Source organism: Capra hircus, chromosome 12 (assembly GCF_001704415.2).
Source record: "Capra hircus breed San Clemente chromosome 12, ASM170441v1, whole genome shotgun sequence".
Classification (NCBI taxonomy): Eukaryota; Metazoa; Chordata; class Mammalia; order Artiodactyla; family Bovidae; genus Capra; species Capra hircus.
Window position 1 is genome coordinate 12,244,071 of NC_030819.1, and position 17,655 is coordinate 12,261,725.

The window sequence follows — 17,655 nt, forward strand, 5'->3', positions numbered from 1 at the left end:
TTTTTAGAATTTGACAAAGCTGATCCCCTGTATTCAATTTCCACAAATCCCTTAAAGTATTTAACCAGCTCTTCTCCTTTTGCAACGATGTCTAACAAAATCACAGAGGGAAACAGTTGTTCTTGACATCACAACAGTTTAATATGTTAACTTATTCATTAAATTGTGCTTCACATCAATGAGAATCCTCAGTTCTACAAACTATCATTTTTTAAATAGCAATAAAGGTTGATAATCTCACAACACAATCTCCTAGTACCCGAGTTCATACATAGTATTGCACAGAAATGGAAAGAAATATCTTAGGAGAAATCACTTACTATCTATTGGATAACTATCTTTACATCTAAAATGGGGCACCAGACACAAGTCCAGAGTCTTCTTTCCACCATTTTTCATTGTGGATTTGTGAAATGAAAAAGAATACAAGCAAAATCCAGAAGGTCTTCCTGGGGAGGGAGGTGTGGAGAAGGAAGGAAAAGAAAAGATGCCCACATTATTAAAAAAAAAAAATGACAAGCTGGTGGAAATAAATGGGACAATGACTAAATCACACTGTCATTGTCCCAATGACCATGACAAACACTCACTGCTCCCTCAGTTTTCCCCAGAAAGAACTGAAGCCTTTCAGCACTGACATCTGGCCCTTTGATAAATTCCCACCAACTACAACAGAACTTGTAACCCACGGAGGCTCCATTTAATGTGCCAAAGCATGACAGCTATAGTCTTGTCCATAAATGACCTAGACCACGGGCTCAAAAACCATCTGTGGTCCTGTGTCCTCAGATCCGTAGTTCTGTTGGGTTACCTCCAGTCCTGGCTTGGAAGTTCAGGGGCTTTTGTCTTGCAGATGTTGCTGGTGTTCATAGTGAGGCCAGTCCTCTGGAAAGCTCAGCACCTCTGCAAGGTAGGTTGGTTCTGTGGGTGTGTTGTGAGGGTGGGTCCGTATACAGTCTGTCCATTAGGCTACAAAACACACAGGTCTCGGAATCCTGCCCATGTGCCCAGAGGGGCTAATAAGGGAGTTAGTTCAGGGGTGTCTAGGTGGATGTGGTGAGAGAAAGCAGGCTTATGTCCAGTAGAGATGGAGGGAGGGAGTGGAAGAAAAGCTGAAAGTGCCTTGGAGAAAGAACCTTTGCATGCTGCCCAGGGATGACATAAATGGGTAAGGTCATTGGACTCAGCCAGTCCCAATACCCACCTGCAGACTTTTAGTTGGAGTTCTGCTGACCAGCGGAGGCACAGTAATGACAAAAAAGAAAGATCTTAGAGACACAGCTGTGATCAGATCACAGCACCCTTTGCCAAAGTCCACCCCAGCTTTCTCTCTGATCCAGCTCCAGTTCAGTCCCTAAAATTATCCTGAATGCTCTGATCCTATCTCACAAGTCTGAAGCCTTTTCTTGCTCTTTGCAGTGGACAAAAGAATCCAAATGGCTCCAGAATGCCCTTGACACTGAGGACAGAAATGCCCTTGACACTGAGGTCAGAAACTGTCCCCGACTCACTTTCCTGTTTCCCTATTCCCTTGCACATCTTTCCCCCTTTTAAAGACCTGCCTGCTTTTTCTCTGTAGCTACTCTTTCTCTCCCAACCCTCACATCTGATCCCATGAGGATGATTCCATCCTACAAGCTCTGCTCTCAGCTAGAAGTCCGAGTTGGAGAGGAGTCAGATAAACCCTTGGTGGGAAGGTATTAGCTTATGACAACAGAAAGCATTTCCTCTCCCTGGGAAATGTGCAAAGGGATTCATTTAATAGCAAATAAAAATTTTAAGAACCAAAGCAGTATGTCGCTGATAAAATTCCAGGGACTGAGGAAAGAAGTAGAGAGGAAGGGAGATTTTTCAACCAGGGGTTCTCTTGTGCCTCTGTAAAGCATCTCTATTCAGGCTGCCACTGATTCAAAATATTTCTACCACCAAGCTTCCCTAAGGAGTACCTTCCCTTGGGCTTCATCTTGAATAGCTTTTGGATTGGATGGGGTGGACCTCCCGTGGGAGGTGTTTGAGCGGTGATGCTTCAAGACTTCCCTGTAATACTACCCATCTCTTGGCCATTTCACGCCTAATAAGAGGTTTCCTCCCTGGAAGCAGGGAGTTGAGAGCCAACTCTACCCCTCTCCTTGGTGTTTTTTGAGTCCCTGCAGTTCTATGAGAAGGCAAAGGAAGCTATAAATCAATAGAGATTGAGATTTCATATTCTTGCAATTCTCAATCCCAATACTGATGGTGAGCAGCATAAAGTAGCAGAAAAATATGAAGTCAAAAGACTGGGGCTGTGAGCACCTGTCTTATTAATAAACTAGAATCTTTAGGAAATCTTTCAATATCACTGAATCTCCATGCCAAACTATCGAATGGAATTAATGAGCTATTTTACATACAAGACTGTGGTGAAAATCAAATGAGATACTAGATGTAAAAATGTTTTGAAAAGCATGAAATACTATACAAAGTTACAAATTTTAATCTTAGCCTTAGCAAAAATGGGTGACGAAATAGATGACATTGAAAAGTACTTGAAATATTTTTTCAATTCCTTTTTGTGTCAGAGACTGATAGTTTTGATCAGTATTGATTTTCACATTGTTTCTTTAATAATAGAACCTATATATTTATCAAGGCACAAGGCAACCAATAATGATGACATTTCCTGGTCTTCTTAGCAGCTAGATGTAGCTAATAGCTAGGTGTTAGCCTGTGAGATGTGACTGGAATTGATAGGTGCAACTTCTCCCCACTTCTTCTAAGCTGTCTGAAATAACAATGAGATGGCAGGAGCTGCAGCAGTCATCTTGAACCATGAGTTGAAAGAAAGCTGCATGTTAGGATGAAAGAGCAAGAGAGGGCCTGGGATTCTGGTGATATCACATGGCAGGCTAGTTTGTCTTCTAACTGAGAGAGCAATTGCTTCAATCTTTTGAGGTCACTATTGTTTTCAGTTTCTCTGTTAAAGCAGCCAAATAGGAATCCTACCTGCTGCTACTGCTAAGTCACTTCAGTCGTGTTCGACTCCGTGCAACCCCAGAGACGGCAGCCCACCAGGCTCCCCCGTCCCTGGGATTCTCCAGGCAAGAACACTGGAGTGGGGTGCCATTTCCTTCTCCAATGCATGAAAGTGAAAAGTGAAAGGGAAGTCGCTCAGTCGTGCCAGACTCTTCGCGACCCCATCGACTGCAGCCTACCAGGCTCCTCTGTCCAAGGGGTTTTCTGGGCAAGAGTACTGGAGCAGAGTGCCATTGCCTTCTGGACTTGCATTTATATTTTAATGATCTTTGTTTACCTCCTTGATCCCCTCTCATTCATATTATCATATTTTTGAACAAGTCCTCATTTCGAACCTTTGGTCAAACTATTTCTGACAAAGTTACCTCCTTTTGAGGATAAGGAGCATATTTTTATAATTTTTTAATAACACATGTGATAACCTTAACTGTTGCCTAACACTGATTGTTAATGTTAGCAATCATTAGAAAGAGTATTCAAATAATTCTCAGGGCAGGTTTTCTCTATTGTTGAGAGTAGGTAGCCAAAAAGTTGAAAGGAGACAGAATATATAGTACATATCTTATTCCTTAATAATAATTTAAACACACACATATATAGATAGTTTATCCAAGTCTGGTTACTGATGTTGCCATTGCCAGAGAATAAAAGGAAGGTCTACCTGGGAATTGTAGGAGTCAACAGGATGTGGAACTCTAGGGATTTTTCTTTTTTCTTTGCCTCTGCTGGGCTTTTAACACAGATGTATCTGGAATGACTTAGTTTGGGGTCTTAATATTCATTGGATGGACCAATGCTGAAGCTGAAGTTCCGATACTTTGGCCACCTGATGCGGAGATCCAAATCATTGGAAAAGACCCTGATCCTGGGAGAGATTGAGGGCAGGAGGAGAAGGGGGCGAGACAGGATGGGTTGGTTGGATGGCATCACCGACTCAATGCACATGAGTGTGAGCAAACTCTGGGAGAGAGTGAAGGACAGGAAGGCCTGGTGTGCTGCAGTCCACGGGGTCGCAAAGAGTTGGACATGACTTAGCAACTGAACAACAGCAACAACTTAAGGCTGCTGGCTACCCATGGATCCTTAGACCCAGATGCCTTCTGCTGACATCCTTTCCCAGAGCTGAGGATCACTGGGCAGGCAGGTGCACCGTCAATTTTCAGAGAACAAACTGCATCCTCACCTCTTCATTTCTATCAACAGAGGACCACAGGGAGAGGACGAGTGTGCTGCTTTAGAATGAAATGATACCAGGAGGAAGTTCATGTCGGTCTTTTTAATTTGCTCAGCACTGGCCTCGGGCCAATACAGAGAGACGGTTTCTCCTCTCAACATCCTGATACTGGGTCTCCAGCGGAGCCTCATACATCACGCCTTCAGCAGCGAGGCCACGGAAAGCCTTTTGATAGAAACCCCGAGGCGCCGGAGGAACGGTGTGAAGTTAGCAGAGGCTGCCTTCAAGTCTCAGCTAGGCACGAATTTTCTGCCAAAAATGTAAAGTGAGTTTAAAAGAAACAATCTAAATGCTTTCTAACTTGTTTTGATTTTCCACATGACAAAACATTGGATTGTTACCATGTGTGTGTGTGTGTGTGTGTGTGTGTGCGTGTGAGTGATTCAGTGACAGGCAGAACAATAATTTGCAGCTCTGCCATTCTACAGAGCATTAGATCTTAGCATTGAAATGGAAAGAAAGAGAAAAAGCTGCTCATTAATCCCAGTAGCAAGCCTTTTTTCTCACTACCTTAGGAACAAATCATCAGGCAGGGAGATGTTAATATTTTGTAAGCTTAATCTCTAACAGCTAACGAGCAATATTTTCGGCCCCTTTAACCCACCCCATCTATGGCTTAAGAAGTACAACTGTCTATAAAGCCATCAGTCTCTCAGCCCCTTGATGGATGAGTGATTTGGAGGAGGTTGGACTCACCCAAGGCAACATGGCACTGGGTCCCTGATGGCTTGGAGCTATCACACTCAGGTGGGTTAGACAGAAACCCTTCTGGACAATAATGGGTGGTTTCTAGCACAACTGGCAGGAAGCTTTTATCCCATATGGAAAACATGGAGACAAAAAAAGAGTTTTCCCTCTGCAGTCAGCCAAATCTAGCTCACAACCCATGAGGAAGCTACTTATTGTCTGTGAATCTCACTTTCCACATCGTGAAATTGGGACAAACAGTATCTACCTTCTTGTGAATAGATCTGAGTTATGACAAGGGCTGCTCAAAGTTCCTGGCACAAGGAAGGTCCCAGTAATGCCTTTCCTCCCATGAGAGAAGGAAGCTGAGGGTAGTATCAGGAATATCTAAGCCTCTTCTCTAGAACTCTCTTTGATGGAGACACCAGGCTTCCCTCTGCGCAGGCAAGTGCTCCATGAATGTGGGTTGATTAACTCTCAACCCCAAAGAGAGTATTCTGGAGGCTGAGACACAGCTTATGTAAAGCTGGCTTAAACATCAAACATGTTGGATACCAATGAGATAGGCTTTTCAATCTGATTTAGGGGGTTCACTCATTTTGCCTTCAGCTCCTTGAAAGGACTGATCAGATCAGTCTGTTGTGAAACTTTCTGCTCACTCTGATCCCCTACTAAATGCCAGGCAAAGGGTTTCCACTCCCTCTGCCATATTTCTCCCCTTATTATTCAAAGACATTGTGTTGTAGCTGTGGCTGGGAAGAGGTGAAAATAAGAAGCACTTGGCAATGCAGCCTATTTTTTCGGACTACACTCTCACTACAGGTAGTGATCATGCACGGAGAAAAAAATATTACCAGGCTACAGATATTCAAACGTTGGGAGGTAGAGTCCTAAACTCCTGGAGTAAACATGCACTGCGTTCCATGTCTCATGGCCTAAGTCAGAGTTATTTTTTAAGTTAGTGATCTTGACTTTATTTTGCATACATGCTAGCTGAGCTCCTATACTAAAGGCCAAATTCCTTTTAGGTGTCTTTTCCTCTATGACAGTAGCATTTCAAACCTGGAAGTGCTGAATCAGATAAGAGGCCTGCTCCAAATAGGAAAAACTCTGAAATAGTCCTCATTAAAAAAGCTAAGGTTCTGCAGTCACATTGGAAATGGTGGACAGGGAGTTATCCTCCTGCTTTTCTCCCTGCTTAACTTATCTTTCATTCCTTATAGTGAAAATAAAAACTGGTAAAGGGTGTTTTCCTTAGGTATTCGTTAATAAGCATGTTCTCTCCCTTACTCACGTTCCTTTCTCTGGGGCCACAGGCACATGTCTCCTGAATCTACTAGCCTTTCCTTAAAAGATGGGGGAGAAGCATGGCTCAGGGATAAGATGCAGAGGATGTGAGTCTGCAGTGATGGTCAGTAGCAGGGTAATCGTGTTGAAAAACAACCATAACAACAAAACACGTTACACTGCTTATGATTTTAAACCACATTCAAATAGAGTTCAAAGATGAGAGCCAACATCCAAGAGAGTTGGCATTAAACCTCACCAGAAGGCTGAAAAAGCCTTCTCTTCCTCTCTCTTTCAACAGCAGTATTTCCATTAAAGAGACAATATGAACCGGTCAGTTTCAGCAGAACATCCAAGCCATAATTTGGCTTTTCATGTGTACTTGGGTAGGTTCCAGTTGCCCAAACTACAGCCTCGGCTGCTGCTGCAAAAAAACCCCAAGGACTCTTTCCTTTGTTGGTGCTTTGCCCCTTGACCTTCTAAAGAGGTCTATCCCATTGGGTGCATTCCTTACCCTACTTAATATCACAGATTGACAAATGTCAGAAAAAAAAGAGAACCAGATGGATCATCTCTGGCTGGAAAAAGGTGAAGACGGAGAGGAAGCAAGGCGGGGGCGGGGGGGGGGGGCGGGTCCCAAACAAGCCACCTACGGGCCAGACATCCTCGGCGTGGTCCCACTTTCTGCAAGGTGAGGTCAGTGTGCTGGCTCAGCCTCCCCCTTCCGCGGGAGGAGAGGGCGGGGCGGGGGGGGTCGGTCACCATCTCACCACCTGGCTGTTGTAGTCCTCCGTGACGGCCCCCTCGGGGTTCCCCTCCTGTTTGGGCCAGCGGTGGCCCCTGTGGTCTCGCTGTAGCCTGCGCTCCCCGCGTCTCCTCTGCCGGTCCCTCTGGCGCTCCAGCTGCTTGGTGCGGTGGTAGCGCTGCTGGAAGAGATCCTTGGCGTACTCATAGAGCTGCACATCGAGGAAGTTGAGCTCCTCGATGCGCCGGCGGGCGCCCTCGTTGATCTCCACGTTGGAAGCCCGCGTGATGTTGAACTGCGTGAAGGGGGAAATGAACTTGAGGTTGAATGTCCTCTCAAAGAGAAACTGCGTCTTGCGTTGGAACTCTGTGAGGCCGAAGAACGCCATGTTCTTGAGGTTGCTCTTGGCGCTCTGCAGCAAGATCGCGTTCCTCTCGCTCTCGTTCATGAAAGTCAAGTTGTAGCAGCCCACCAGGCTGAGGTCGGCCAGCATGCGCACCTGGCGGTTGTTGGCTAGGTTGTAGGTGCAGTCCATGAACTCCCGCAGGCTGACCCCAGACCAGTCATCCCCTGGGTAGCAGGTAGGCAGCTCGTCTGGGGTGGGGCTCCTCCCGTCGCACATGTGGAGGGAGGTTTTCCACGTGGCCCCTCTCTGGACGTGTTTCCACTCGCTCAGGTATCGGGACACTGGATCCCGCAACATGGTGATGTAATAGAAATTCCTGGAAGAGATGAGGGGGAGAGCGTCAGTCCTCCAGAACTACAACCCTGGGAACTCGGGCTTCTGTGGCCTTTATATCAGCACTGAGTCAATGGACTTGGATGCCGAATGGTCACCTGAGAATATCCTGCCAGTGCCCACGTGAGAGGCTGTTGGGCCAATGTTCCTCGCTGTGCATGTTTCTATAAACATGCATGCATGGGTTTTCGGTACCATTTGCTGCATTTTTTCTTTCGGCTACACTGTGGGCAGCCTACCCCAGTATTCTTTGCCAGAATTCCATGGACAGAGAAGCCTGGTGGGCTATAGTCCATGGGGTTGCGAAGAGTTCGACAGGATTGAGTGACTTTCGCTCACTCACAGTGTGGGGAGGGCTGGGGTTGGGGGAAATAGTTCATGCCTTAATGCAGTAATAATTCACTGATAAATTACAACTGGCAACAATACCACCTTACTTTTAGAAGACTCACCATGATTATTGAAAGTTATCACCCAAATGATATTTTATCTGATCCCTAAAAGGTACTTTTGGAGTAGATATTGGGGACTATTTGATAGGGAAATGTGCAAGGGGGTTAAATGATTTATCCAAAGCCAGGAGACTAGAAAGAGCAAAGCAGAAAGCCAAGTCTCCTTAATCTTTTTTTGGGTTAAAAGGTGGGTGGTGTAGGGGAAAGATGTGTTGTATGGAGACTAATATTTACTGAGCACTTATTACGTGCTGGAAACTGGACTAGGTGCTTTGTGAGTACTGGCACAGATAACCTTCAACATAACTTGTAAAATGGGTTTTATCATGACTTAAAAAAAAAAAAACAAAAAACTGAGAACACAGAGGTGAAAAATAGCCCAAGATCCTAGAGCAAATGAATATTTGAACTGTGATAAAATTTTAGGCCTATTTGATTTCAAAGCTTCTGTGCTTTCTTGGGCAGCAGATTTTAAAAACAAAAAATGTAACTAATTTTTATTGAATGCCTATTAGTTGTCAGGTGCTGTGGTTCTTATAATCATAGGTGTCATCTCATCTAATGGCACCTAATGGAACACAGAGAAGAGATACATTTTATAAACGGTTAGCTTCAGAATGATTAGGTAAAGATCAGGGTACAACTGGCTCAAAAGGACAAGAGAGATGTGAAGAGGCCAGAAGGGATTTGGAAAATCGACAGATAAAGACACAGCAGTAGGCATTAGAGAAAAGCAAATATTGATTCCAAGTCAGGAAAATCCTTCTCATCATTTGAGCAGCTGCCAATGGAGTGGGCTGCCCACCCCACCTCTGTCACCAGGAGTGACACTCAGGGTTTGCCCTGGGCAGACAAAAACATCTCTGAAAAGTTCTGAAAAGAACATTGCTTCCCCTGACAATCTAAACTGTACTAAAAAAAAAATTTATAGCTAGTAAAAGCAGTGACAAAAATAAGGAATTGAAGTGTCAGTCACTCAGTCACGTCTGACTCTTTGCAGCCCCCATGGAGTGTAGCCCGCCAGGCTCCTCTGTCCATGAAATTCTCCAGGAAAGAGTACTGGAGTGGGTAGCCTATCCCTTCTCCATGGGACCTTCCCAATCCAGGGATTGAACCCTGGTCTCCCACATTGCAGGCTGATTCTTTACCATCTGAGCCACCAGGGAAGCTGGCACTCTGTACTCTTTTTTATGCTGCTTTTAAAAAAGGAATTGATGAGGTCTATTTAAAACAATACATTTACTCTGTTCAGTTATTTTGAATGTCTAGCCAGACAGTTTTGAAATGTGCTAAAGAAACTGTGGTGTTGGAGAAGACTCTTGAGAATTCCTTGGACTGCAAGGAGATCAAACCAGTCCATCCTACAGGAGATCAGTCCTGCATATTCATTGGAAGGACTGGTGCTGAAGCTAAAGCTCCACCTGATGCAAAGAACTGACTCATTGGAAAAGACCCTGATGCTGGGAAAGATTGAGGGCAGGAGGAGAAGGGGAGGACAGAGGATAAGATGGTTGGATAGCATCACTAACTTGATGGATGTGAGTTTGAACAAGCTCCGGGAGTTGGCGATGGACAGAGAAGCCTGGTGTGCTGCAGTCCATGGGGGTCACAGAGTTGGACACGACTGAGTGACTGAACTGAACTGAAAGAAAATCCAAAATCTTAAGTAACACTCTCATCCCTTTAAATCAGGAAGAAGAATGTACTGAAACCGGCATAGCAAACCAGCCTGAGCGCTGCTTTGCCAATCACCATTTTTACATTACTCTATTGTCTTTCCTGATGACAGACTGACAATTCCATCAGCAGGGGGAAATTTCCCAAAAGGTCTGAAGGGAAAGTTGAAAATGACTGACATTGTTTCTGGGCTCCACAAGGAAATGCTGACAATAAAGATTTTCAGGATATTATATGGTTGAATGTTATATGACATGTCATTATTAATCCTGCTTTGGTCCTATGTTGAAACTTGTTCACATTTCGGTTCTACAAGCAGAGACTTATTTTTATTTGACAATTATATAATAAATATATAAACACAATGACGATGATGGTGGGTACAATGTAACTTAGGTGAGTTAAGGAACACAGACTCATCAGGACAGAATACCTTAAATCAGACAGATCTCTGCTTGGAGAAATAAGATCACAAATGGGAAATTTATAATTTTTCTGGTTAGTTGGATAAAATGGAAAATGAACAAAAAAGGATTTAAATAAAAAAGATGGCAATCAATTGACAAGACTTAGCCCCATTTATGCATCTCAAATTTATACACAATCCAAATTTTTAACATAATCATAAAAGCTGTGAGATTTTAGGGCTGAGGATGACAAATGTTTGTGGCATAAAGGAACTGGAACCAGCTGCTGGAATCTGAGCAGCTGTTGTCTCACTTCGGAAAACTCGCCAAAGAATTCCCAGAGTCTTTGCTCCATCGCAAATGCACATGGTCTCCAAGCTGACTGAAACTAGCTTACACTTAACATGGTCTTGGCTTCAAATTTTATTCAGTGTAACACTATATTGGAACAATGATTAGCCAAATTGTAGGGCGATGTTTATACAAGTAAAATCATTCTCAAATGTCTGCAGGTTCTACCAGCCAAATACGTCAGGGGTCCATTTGTAAGTAACTAACTCTGACATCAAAACACAAAAATGTACTAGTGTGACATTCATACTGATAAAGTACAGAGTTGTCCCCTCCACGGTTCTGGAGCCAAGTGCCTGAATGCATTTGGGTATTAAAGTCAGACATAGTCTCCTGTATGCTTTGTTTCGTTCAATCCTGCAAAGCTGTCACGACAGAAAGCTAAAAAGAATAGGATTGAAGAACATCCAACTATTGAAGGAAAAAAAAATCACAATTTGATTCATCAAATCATTTTTTCTCATTTCTATTTTTTTCTGTACTTTTGTTTGCTTTTCTACTCTCAGCCAGAAAACTTCAAGGTCACTGATGAAATGACGTTCACCTCCAGGCCACAGGTCCAGCCTCATACGTACAAGCTTCACTCCAGTTTCATGAATCTCCTCCCCACTCCCAAATAATGGAAACTCATTTTCTTCTGCTCCTGCCCAATTCAGTTTCTAAAGAAAATTCTTTAAAAAAGAAAAAACTGAATATTTTATTTTTTATTTTATTTAAATTTTTTTATTTTATATTAAAGTATAGTGGGCTAAGAATGTTGTCCTAGTTTTAGGCATACAGCAAGATGATTCAGTTATGCATCAACATGTATTTATTCTTTTTAAAATTCTTTTCCCATTTAGGCTATTACAGGACATTGAGCAGAGTTCTCTGTGCTATACATTAGGTCCGTGTTGATAATCTATTTTAAATATAGCAGTGTGCACATGTCAATCCCAAATTCCCAATCTATCCCAATCTAAGGAAAATTCTTAAAAATACCCTGAAACCTGCAACTTTCCTTTTCAAGCCTTCCTTGTTCAACAGCACAATGGAGGGCAAAACAGAGATCAGAGAAGGACAAGCAAACTCCCCAGGAGAGGCTGTGGGGCCACGTGCAGCTGTCCTCACAGAACCCAGTCCCTTTTGACTCAGTCCCCTAAACAGAGGCAGAGCTCCATCTGTTCAAACACTTAAACACTATTTGAATTGTTAAATACTTTTCAGTTAAACTCTCCCCAGATTTTGAAACATTAACAAGTAAACTATTATTTTCTCCCTTCACCTATCCATTCACTCACCTAGGAATCCTCCAAACATTAATCGAGCCCCCAATTTTTTGCCAAGCACTGGCTTCCCAGGTGGTGCTAGTGGTAAAGAACCTGCCTGTTAATGCAGGATACGTAAGAGACACGGGGTTCAATTTCTGGGTCAGGACCATCCCCTGGAGAAGGCATGGCCATCCACTCCAGTATTCTTGCCTAGAGGATCCCATGGACAGTGGAGAGTCTGGTGAGCTATGGTCCATAGACTTGCAAAGAGTCAGACATGATTGAATTGACTTAGCACACACGTGCACATGGGTCTAGTCAGCAAGGACCCCAAGATCACCAAGACATGGTCCTCAAGGAGATCTCAGGCACCCAGGGATTTTGGTAAAGTGGGACAGATGCTAACCACCAAGTTAAGGGACTGTTCTGCCAGTCTCCCTGGATCAGAAAGATCCCAAGGACAGAGGCTTTATCTTAATGACAGCTTGCTGCCTGCAGTTTTCCTGTTTGCCACCTGTCTCTTTGAGAGTTTGGACAAATTCATGTAAGAATGTCTGAAAAGCAATTACAGCTCTTTAGAATAATTATTCTGGTGAGCCCAGGGTAAAGATGGCATAGCCTTGTGTACTCAGGAAACTTAGGGCTCTTTGGTTAGTTCAGTGATCATTTCAGCTGATGATTGTTATAGAACCCATCATGGCTTACTATCAGAGAAGGCAATGGCACCCCACTCCAGTACTCTTGCCTGGAGGATCCCAGGGGTGGGGGAGCCTGGTGGGCTGCCATCCATGGGGTTGCACAGAGTCGGACACGACTGAAGCGACTTAGCAGCAGCAGCAGCATGGCTTACTATAGTGCAAAGACTAGGAACATGTGCTCAGCTATAAGGTAATCCTGTTAAAAAATTCAAAACACAGCGCAAGGACATGACTGCCTTCCCTCAGTCTTTGAGTTTTCCTTTGCTCATTTGCATCCTGCTCATCTTTCCTGGCCCAGCTCAAGCCTCATCTCCATCTCCCCTGACTTTGCCAGCCTTGAGGGTTTATTGCATCACTTACTGCACTTTTAACATGCATATGAGAGTCCTGTTCACATCTCCCCTTTCAGTTCCTTTTTGATAACTGGATCTTAGGCCTGGTGCCCCGCAGCACCTCCACTAAGTCCTGCTCACTGCAGATATTCAGTAAATGAGGCTGTGGAAAAGAAATGACCTTCAAAGGAGATAAGTGTATTCTAATGACTAAGGTTAATATTGCCTTTGACAAATAGGCCCTTCTTTTTTCCCCTAAAAACTAATCCGATACTATTCTTGAATACCCAAAACATGTGAAAAGAGTAAAAAGACATAAAATCTTCTAATCCATCCATCATTCAATCATAATGGTTAATATGCAGAGGGAGTCATGAGAGACTTCAGGTAAAAGGCAGAATTTCATATACCAGATAATTATTAGAAATGAGATTTTTAAAATGCTAAACTTAGTAGTTTTCTTCCCTTCTGCTTTAAGAACCTGTGTTTCACCAAGCAGTTTATTGTATTTATAATTGCTCATTTCTTTAATTAGCAAGTCATTTAATTAACATATGGCTTATTGAGGATTTGTGTGTGTGTGTGTGTGTGTGTGTGTGTTTAAGGAGCTGCTCTAGGAAATGTAGAGAATAAAAAAAAGAATAAAATGGCCTCAAAGTGTTATAAGTGTAAGAGTGGTAAATTAGAAAAAAAAAAAGAGGCATTGATTAGCAAGTTATGGAGGTAAGGAGTGGACAAAGAATACTTCAGAGAATATTTCAGTAGGTACAGAGAGCAGCGTGACCTAATGAGACCAGCGAGTTCATGTTGTGCATTTCACTGAACGTTTGCTAATAAATGAATGAATGGAAAGAGGGACATAAGCTCCAACTTATTGGAAAAGACCCTGATGCTGAGAAAGATTGAAGGCAGAAGAAGAGGGCAGCAGAGGCCGAGATGGTGGGATGGCATCACTGAATGGACACGAGTTTGAGCAAACTCCAGGAGATGGTAAGGAACAGTGAAGCCTGGTGTGCTGCATGAATGGGGTTGCAAAAAGTCGGACATGACTTGGCGACTAGCAACAATCGGAACACGGGGCTTCCTAGGTGGCACTAGTGGTAAATAACCCACGGTTTTGTTCCCTGGGTCAGGAAGATCCTCTGGAGGAGGGTTTGGCAACCCACTCCAGTCTTCCTGCCTGGAAATCCTCATGGACCGAGGAGCCTGGCGGGCGACAGTCCATGTCACACATGACTGAAGCGACTTCGCATGCATGCAGGCTAACTGGAACAGGATGCTGAGGCCAGTTTGCCATGAGCTCTGCATGCACCTGTGAATGGCTAAAATAGGAAAAGTGTTGACGTGGGAAGCTTCACGGAGCAACAGAGTTTATGGGGGACAAAAGTAGGCAGAGACCTGGAAAGATATTGGACAGCCCTAGAGAGAGACCAGCAAGGAAGAACCCGGAACTATGGGCATTGATGAAAAAGGATCAAGGATGAATTATAGACCTAGCATAGGCTCCACCTTCACCGTTCATTCCCCTCCCTCGGTCAGCCTTCTCTAAACCACCTTTTCCTCCTTCGTATGTCCTTCTTCCCTTCTATCTAATCCTTCTAATCCTTCATTTCAGTTCTGTGTTGGAAAAGAGGCAGCACAGGTATCCACTCAGAAACGGTGAAGCGAGGAGTAGGAGGCCCCTGGAATCACTGTGCCTGTGCTGATTAAAAAATATTCCCTTTCATGAGGTTATGACATGCCTATCCAATAAGAACACATTTGAAGAAACATATAAAATGCCAGGTTCAAGACTGAAGGTGGGAGGAGAAGGGTATGACAGAGGAGGAGATGATTTGATGGCATCACCAACTCAAGGGACATGAGTTTGAGTAGATTCCAGGAGTTGGTGATGGACAGGGAGGCCTAGCGTGTTGCAGTCCACGGGGTTTCAAAGAGTCAGACACTACTGAGCGACTGAACTAACTAACAGTGAGGATATTCCTTGCACCACCAGCTTAATGCTTGTAAAATCAAGCAAAACAGTTAATATTGCCACAATCCACAGTTCAAAGCATTCATAGAATCCAGCTCATCTAGATACTCCTTCCTTCAACCTCCTGTGATGACCTAAGAAGGTATCCCCTCCCCCAACCCCACCCCCGGAAACCTGTGCTGCTCAAGCTTTTATCTTCATTCTGGTGGCCAGGGAATGTCTTATCCCTTGAGCTGGCTTTATACATCACTCATCCTTCAGCCTTCAGAGCATCTGATACATGACCTTGTACATCCTGGGTGTTCAGCTGTTCAATGTTGATGGAATTAAAAAACAGATACATTTTATCAGCCACCATTTTAGGAATTCTCATGGTGATTGTCACCAGGAAACTGAACTTGTTGGTGCCTTAACCTGCAGAAGTAGCTCAGGCTGATTTCCCTTAGCCTAGACCTTATGAAATGTATGAGAAACAATCAATTTCTCCTCCTTCCTCTTGTCCTACAGACTTTTATTTTGAAACTTATTGTTCTATGTTTTCTGTTTTAATTTTTCCAATGTTGTATAGATTTCTGCTGTACAACAACGTGAATCAACCATAATTATACATATATATATCCCCTCCTGGTTGAGCCTGGCTCCCCTCCCTATAAGGTGGCCTTGAGGACATTGAAGGAGCTCTTTGGTCTTCAGCAGGGAGCAAGCACAGATGGCCAGTCCATCCTAAACACAAGCTGATGTAACTGACTGGGACCCCATGGGACCTTTGGGCGTGAGGGGACAGGGCTTCCCCTATATCCTCCGCTATAGCTCCTCTCTAAAGTAAATGTGTTGTTTACTTGCTAAGTCGTGTCTGACTATTGAGACCCCATGGACTGTAGCCCCTCTGTCCAGAGAATTTGATAATAGTATTTGATGTACATTTCCTGTGTTGTTTTACAGATGTAAACAACCTCCCCTTCTCCAGCCAGTGGAAGATGCTAACTACTTGATGACCTTAACGGGTTTCCCTGGTGGCTCAGAGGTTAAAGCATCTGCCTGGAATGCAGGAGACCAGGGTTCGATCCCTGGGTCGCGAAGATTCCCTGGAGAAGGAAATGGCAGCCCACTTTAGGCACTCACAGTTGTGTCTGGCTCTTTGCGACCCCATGGACTGTAGCCTACCAGGCTCTTCCCTCTATGGGATTCTCCAGGCAAGAGTACTTGCTACAGGCTATAGTCCATGGGGTCACAAAGAATCAGACTGAGCAACTTTGATGACGTTAAGTACATAGCCCCAGGCCTTCTGGAACCTAAAGACTGATAAAGTTAACCCCTGTGACCCCACCCTGCTGCCTCACCATCAGCCAATCAGAGAGCTGTGCACCAGCTGATCACAGACCCTGTGACCCCCCCTTACCTCCTCATCTGGCTTTTTAAAGTTCTTTGCATGCCAAGTTGTTTCAGTTGTGTCCGACTCTTTGCAACCCTATGGACTGTAGCCCTCCAGGCTCTTCTGTCTATGGGATTCTCCAGACAAGAATACTGGAGTGGGTTGCCATGCCCTCCTCCAGGGAATCTTCCCCACCCAGGGATTGAACCTGCGTCTTTTATGTCTCCCGCTTTGGCAGGTGGGGGTTCTTTACTGCTGAGCCACCCTAAAAATCCTTTGCCAAAACGCTTTGGGGAATCCGGAGCTTTTTAGGTCAGGAGCCACCCGTCTCATCCCTTTGCAGGCCCTGAGATAAACCTTTCTCTGCTCCAGATGCCTTCATTTCAGTTTGTTTGGCCTCACTGTGAGGCCACGTGAACTTGTGTTAACAATGTATGCATTTTTAAAAAGTGAAACTTAGGTCTCCCACCCCGCTGTGCTGTGTGCAGGAGTCATTTTCCAAATGCTCAGAATGGAATTAATTTCTTGACTCTCTTTAGAGACCGCCCATTCTTCATTATCTCAGTGGAGTATTATCTGCACTGTTCTGTATCTGATAGGGGGAATCACAGCACTTAGAGCTTGGCAATCAGAATGCCCTTTGACACAGTGATGAAAAGGCCTTTGATTCCAGTCTTGAAAACAAATTAAGGGATTTAAGAATGATGTTCTAAGCAAATGGGAAATTGGGAACGATGATTGTTAAGTGTTGTATTAAAGAACTCTCGGGGGCTGACAATGGCGTCTGTCAGAGCCATTGGTTCTAAGGATGTCCGGCATTGTGATGAGAAAATGGGAACATTCACATATCCTTATCTCGCCCCACACAGAAACCACTCGTTCCCCCACCCAGCTGCCATCACCTCCTCCCTGAGGGTGACTTACTTACAAAGCAGCCAGACCCTTTTGACTGAGGAATTTTTATCTGACTTATTACCCAAAGATCTTGACTCTTTTCAGTTGGGAGGATATTGGGGAGAGGAAAGCCCATAGCGCTTCCCTCCAAAGGCAAAGGCTCTGTGTCCTCTTTTTCCCAGGGTACCTGGTAACATTAAAGGGAGAATACTTTGGAGGTAGCTGGTCTTTCTTTTTGTTTTAATCATTGATCCCCACGCCTAACCCCAGTTAGAAATGCAGTACATTGACATTATGGAAAATATGAGCAATGAAAAAACATAAAAATAAGAGAAGAGAATGAAAATTACTTAGAATCACTTCACTAGGATATAACCACAGTTAAACATATATTTCTTTTACAGATTTGAGATCATACTGTACATTGTATTTTTAACAAGTATTTAAAACTTAAAAGGGCTTCCCAGGTGGTTCAGTGGTAAGGAATCTTCCTGCCGATGCAAGAGACACAGTTTTGATCCCTGGGTTGGGAAGATTCCCTGA

At 44.0% G+C, this 17,655-nt stretch overlaps 1 protein-coding gene across 1 annotated transcript in view; it reads right to left on the minus strand.

Moving 5' to 3' along the window:
- HS6ST3 (heparan sulfate 6-O-sulfotransferase 3) overlaps positions 3,932 to 17,655 on the minus strand; it is a 718,830-nt gene continuing 705,106 nt past the window's right edge. Inside the window, exon 2 of the mRNA XM_018056433.1 lies at positions 3,932 to 7,687. Within this exon, the coding sequence (XP_017911922.1) occupies positions 6,979 to 7,687 (709 nt within the window). The 3' untranslated portion in view covers positions 3,932 to 6,978. The remainder of the gene's footprint in view (positions 7,688 to 17,655) is intronic.